The following is a 5,117-nucleotide window of genomic DNA, read 5'->3' on the forward strand; positions in this document are numbered from 1 at the left end:
TCTATCATTATATAATGTGTATTCTAATTAATTTAACCGGTAAAAATTCAGTTATTAATGTGTATTCTAATTAATTTAACCGGTAAAAATTTAACTATAATAACTATGTACATTTGTAATTCTTAGTTAGCAATAATATATGTATAGAAAAAAAACAATCTTAAAATCACTGTTACCTGATGGGCGATGGCTGTTGAATTCTAACACAAATACGCAAACTAAAATTCAATATCACACAATTTAAAGTTTTCGTAAGCATCTACGTCGAATTCAATCACTCCAATTTTACATTTTTTTTACACGTGAAATATACTTTTCAAAGTTAATTAATTTCTTTCTTCTGTTTGATAAACTATAAATACAAAGAACGAAGTTGTTATTGGAAACAGAGAACATAAACTTTAAAGTTTGATATATCATAATTAATTGAATTTTGAAGATGGGGAAGAAGAACGTTAAAGTTGGTGATGAAGTGCAAAACAAGCAGGTGATATTCAAGGACTATGTGACTGGGTCCCCAAAAGAATCTGATTTCCACATAACCACAAGCACCACAAAGCTTCAGGTTCCTCAAGGATCAAATGCGGTTTTGGTGAAGAATCTTTACCTCTCTTGTGATCCTGTCATGCAATTCCAAATGAGGAAAATGGAAGATCCACTTTCTGGTTATATCTACTACGTCCCTGGCTCTGTAAGTCCATTATCTAATAATAATAATGATTTTTTCTTAATGCACAATAATTCAATCCAGTTTTTAAAAACTTGTATTTATAAATTTTATGATTGTTGCAGCCCATTAATGGGTTTGGAGTGGCTAAGGTTCTGGATTCAGGGCATGCTGAGTTTAGTGCTGGTGACTTGGTTTGGGGAACAACGAGTTGGGAAGAATATAGTCTCATTCAAAACCCAGAGCAGCTCAAGAAAATTCACCACACTGATGTGCCCCTCACACATTACACTGGACTTCTTGGTAATTAATTGATCTCTCTATGAATTAACTTTAACTGTTATATTCATAGATTTCGAAAACGGATCGAACCAACTAGTTCAACCAAATAAGTTTAGTAACCATTTGTATACGATCTAGTTCAGGACTTGATGATGTTTACTTAGTTCTTTTGAGTTATTTGAATAGGGATGCCTGGAATTACTGCATATGCTGCAATCTATGAAGTTGGTCTTCCAAAAAAGGGAGAGTGTGTGTTCATCTCAGCAGCATCAGGTGCTGTTGGTCAAATAGCTGGACAGTTTGCCAAATTGCTTGGTTGTTATGTGGTTGGAAGTGCTGGCACCCAACAAAAGATTCATCTTCTAAAGAACAAGTTTGGTTTTGATGATGCCTTCAATTACAAGCAAGAGCCTGATTTGGATGCAGCTCTAAAAAGGTAGTGCTAAATTAACTATTTCAAATTAATATATCAGAATTTTTATGATTAAAAGTTTCAAACTTACTAAATAATAGTGCGTCTTCAGATGAGTTTATAAATTTGATTATAATTTTGTTGGATGAATTAGGTGCTGCCCTGAAGGCATTGATTTCTACCTTGATCATGTTGGGGGGAAAATGCTTGATGCAGTTCTGCTTAACATGAAGCTCCATGGCCGAATCGCGATATGTGGAATGATTTCGCAATACAATCTTGATGAGCCTGAGCTTCTAAGGAACGTGATGCTGCTGGCATTGAAGAGACTTACTGTGAAAGGATTCACACACAGAGATTACCATCATCTGTATCCTAAGATCTTGGAGCTTGTATTGCCTTACATTAGGGACAAGAAGATTTTCTATGTTGAAGACATTGTTGAAGGACTTGAGAATGGACCCGCTGCTCTTGTTGGACTATTCACTGGTCGCAACTTTGGAAAGCAAATTCTTGCCCTTCCTCCTCAATGATCAATCATAATCATGTATCATAGTGCACCGCAAGGCTTGGTTTAGTGGTAACTATGTTTGCCTTGTTAGGAGGTGCACCGAATTCAAATCCAGTTGAGGCCGGTTGTTGTTTAAGAACCCATAGTATCCATAATAGTGTGTGTGAGTGTGTTGTGTGAGTATGTGAAACATAAGTATAATACTTAGTATTGGAGGCTGTCCAATCCGTTTGATAAAAAAAATCATACATCATAGTAGGGTTAAAAAAGTTAAATAAAAAGTTGATTTTTCTTGTGATTGAAAAACAATATCATATACCAACAACGAACTATAACTCAAATGATATAGTCTCTCCATATTCATGTAGAAGTGACAGCGAATCTCCTTGTCTTTAAAAAAAAAGAAAAAAAAACAATTTCATACTTTTCACAATCAATTGTTATTAACTGCCTAACACTTAATATTTTAAATAGTACTGTTAAATAATTTAGACTATAATCTGATCCAAAAGAGAAAGAAAGAAAGAAAAAAAAGGGTTGTATTCTAAGAAAGTAGGTTATGGCCTACCACTGTACCAAACAAGATAGATGGATGCATCAAGTGTTTGTCCACTTCAAACACATCATCAAACTAGAGTAGTTCGATCCATTCATAACATGAAAAATAATGGAGTATGGATTTAGGGTTTTTCACATTTATAAATTAAAAAATATATTTAATTATCTTTGTATCTCGGTTCAAAAAATTTGAATATGAAATTAGTAGTCAAAATATAACCATCTTATTTATGTAAATTTACCCTTTTATTCATACATACTTTAAACAGATATATTACGTTCATTTTTAAATATATAAAAATATAATAAAAGATTTTGACTTGATATAAAAAAGTTTGAAAATAATCTAAAACATGTACATTTTTAATTTAATGGTTTAATTTTTAATAAAATTCATATGAATAAAAAGCTATATGAATTGTGAAAGAAAGGGGAGTTGTCAAATCAGAGCTTCATGAATGATGATGATATTGATAGGCTGCAGCGGAGAGGGTGGCGCTGGCGCAGGCAGTTCTACATAGTAACTTTTCTATGTCCAGTCCTCCTAAGTCATAACACTCATTTTTATTTAAAATTGATAATTAAAAATTATATTTTTATATAAAGTTGTTAATTAAAAATCTTTATATAATTTAACAGAAATGACTAAATTATTATTTATTTTACATAAAAATAATTGTATCTGAGTTTTTACTATTCTTCATTCTTCAATATCCTCTCTTGTCCTTTTTTTGTTTCACAAATTTATATAGAGCCCACCCTTGTATGGATCTTGTAAGGCCCACATTGCATATCCTATTAGTTACATAGAGTCCAACGTCTCCATGCAACACGGTCCCCAACTCCGTCATCTTACTTCACTATTTATTTCTTCAGATATTTTTTTTAAGTTTTTTAATCTTAAATAGGAAAACCAAATTTTAAAATAAAAATATTAAATAAGTGTTGAATTTAATTTTGTATATATAACAAATTTTTAAATAAAATTTAAATTTATAGTAAATTAATCTTTAATCTTTTGAATTAGGAGATAAATAAAAAATAAATTCCAAAAAAAGGAGAGATTAGATATTCATGATTCATAAAGTAGTATCATATAAATTTAGTATAAGTTAATATTTAAAGTGATTTTTGAATTTACAGTCAAATCTTAATGTCGTTTTTAAATTTAAAATTGTTCTAAATTTGTCTCTTAATTTAATAATAGTCGTCTCTAAAATATTTTTTGGTGACGAAATAATGATGTGTGGTTGGACGGAGGCTATGCTGAAAGCCACGCTATATTAGTAAAATGTCGCCGTTTTATTTTGGCATCCAAATAGAACATATATAAACGACGTACTTTAGAGTATTTTAAGGGGTTTTAACTCCAACATGTTAAAACCCCCTCAAAATACCCTAAACGATGTCGTTTATGTTCTATTTGGGCGCTAAAAATAAAACGACGACGTTTTATAGCATGACTTTCAACGTGGTCTTCGTCCAACCACGTCATTATTTTGTACCAGAAAGTATCTCAAAGATGACCATTGTTAAATTAATGGACAAATTTGGAACAATTTTAAGTTCAGGCACGACATTGAGGTTCGACTACAAATTCAGTGACCACTTTGAATATTAACTCATTTAATAACGAAATAACATTTTAAAGAAAGTGTAAATTTTACTAGTAATTGAGTTGAAATATCACTCCACACATGTGATCTATAACGAGTTCAACTAAGTTAAATAATAAGATTTGGAATAATATTAACGAGTTGACAACTGATTTTTGTTATGTTAAACCAATTTAATTGAATTTGATTAATAAAAAAAGTTGAATGTATAATTTTTTTTAGGAAAAAAAATATGTTATGTAATGAAAACCACCTAGGTTATATTATTATTGCTACAAAATAATTATACTAGATCTATAATAAAATTAATCACTAAAATTAGTTATTAATATAAAATATATATTAAAATAAATTAAATAACATATATATTTATATATAAATATATAATAATTGATTTTAATGTATAAATAATATTTTTGGCTATCAAAATACCATAACATAACATGGAGTAAATAAAAACGGTTAATTTTTTTATATATTGAAAAAATTTGGGTGTAATACTTAATCATTGGATTTTATGGTGTTTTTCGAAATTGTGGGAACAGTACAATACGCCCACTTGTATTGACAATACACCCCCCTTGTATTGTATATTGTCAATACAAGTGGGCGTATTGTACTGTTCTCACAATTTTAAAAAACACCATAAAATCTAATGATTAAGTATTACACCAAAATTATACCAATATGTAGGAAAAAAAATCCATAAAAACAGCAACAAGTGCTTTCTGAGTTATTTAAATTGCATGGTTTGTTGAGGAATTAAGCATTGCAAGTACAGACAATGAGTAAGACATCATCATGAGCTATTATTAGGGTAACAATATTTGAACAGATATATTCAGGTATAATGTTTAATAAAGCAAAATAATTATTACCGGGTTTATATACAAATAAATTATAAATTATAACATGCATAAATTGTAGAAATTATTTTTTATAACACCTTTTTCACAGAAATCTCCATGAAGATTCTGTTACCCAATTCCCGCACTGGGCAATATGAACTATTATTACTAGCAAAGTTCACAGCATAAAACGACAGTAATGTTTATTTCTTTCTTCCATCCA

At 29.9% G+C, this 5,117-nt stretch overlaps 1 protein-coding gene across 1 annotated transcript; it reads left to right on the forward strand.

Moving 5' to 3' along the window:
• The first annotated feature begins 389 nt into the window (after positions 1-389).
• Positions 390-2,181, forward strand: LOC112791981 (2-alkenal reductase (NADP(+)-dependent)-like). The gene is made up of 4 exons (XM_025835048.3): positions 390-691; positions 793-970; positions 1,136-1,385; positions 1,516-2,181. The coding sequence occupies exons 1-4, from the start codon at positions 440-442 to the stop codon at positions 1,892-1,894; spliced, it is 1,059 nt and encodes a 352-aa protein (XP_025690833.1). The 5' UTR covers positions 390-439; the 3' UTR covers positions 1,895-2,181.
• Positions 2,182-5,117: the final 2,936 nt, after the last annotated feature.

Source organism: Arachis hypogaea, chromosome 13 (genome assembly GCF_003086295.3).
Source record: "Arachis hypogaea cultivar Tifrunner chromosome 13, arahy.Tifrunner.gnm2.J5K5, whole genome shotgun sequence".
Lineage (NCBI taxonomy): Eukaryota > Viridiplantae > Streptophyta > Magnoliopsida > Fabales > Fabaceae > Arachis > Arachis hypogaea.

What these genes read in the sequence shown, in the direction of transcription:
- LOC112791981 (XM_025835048.3), top strand. Translation starts at nt 440, where the DNA reads ATGGGGAAGAAGAACGTTAAAGTTGGTGATGAAGTGCAAAACAAGCAG. An exon ending in ACATTACACTGGACTTCTTG is followed by an intron (nt 971 to 1,135) that starts GTAATTAATTGA and finishes TTATTTGAATAG; the next exon opens with GGATGCCTGGAATTACTGCA. An exon ending in TTGGATGCAGCTCTAAAAAG is followed by an intron (nt 1,386 to 1,515) that starts GTAGTGCTAAAT and finishes TGGATGAATTAG; the next exon opens with GTGCTGCCCTGAAGGCATTG.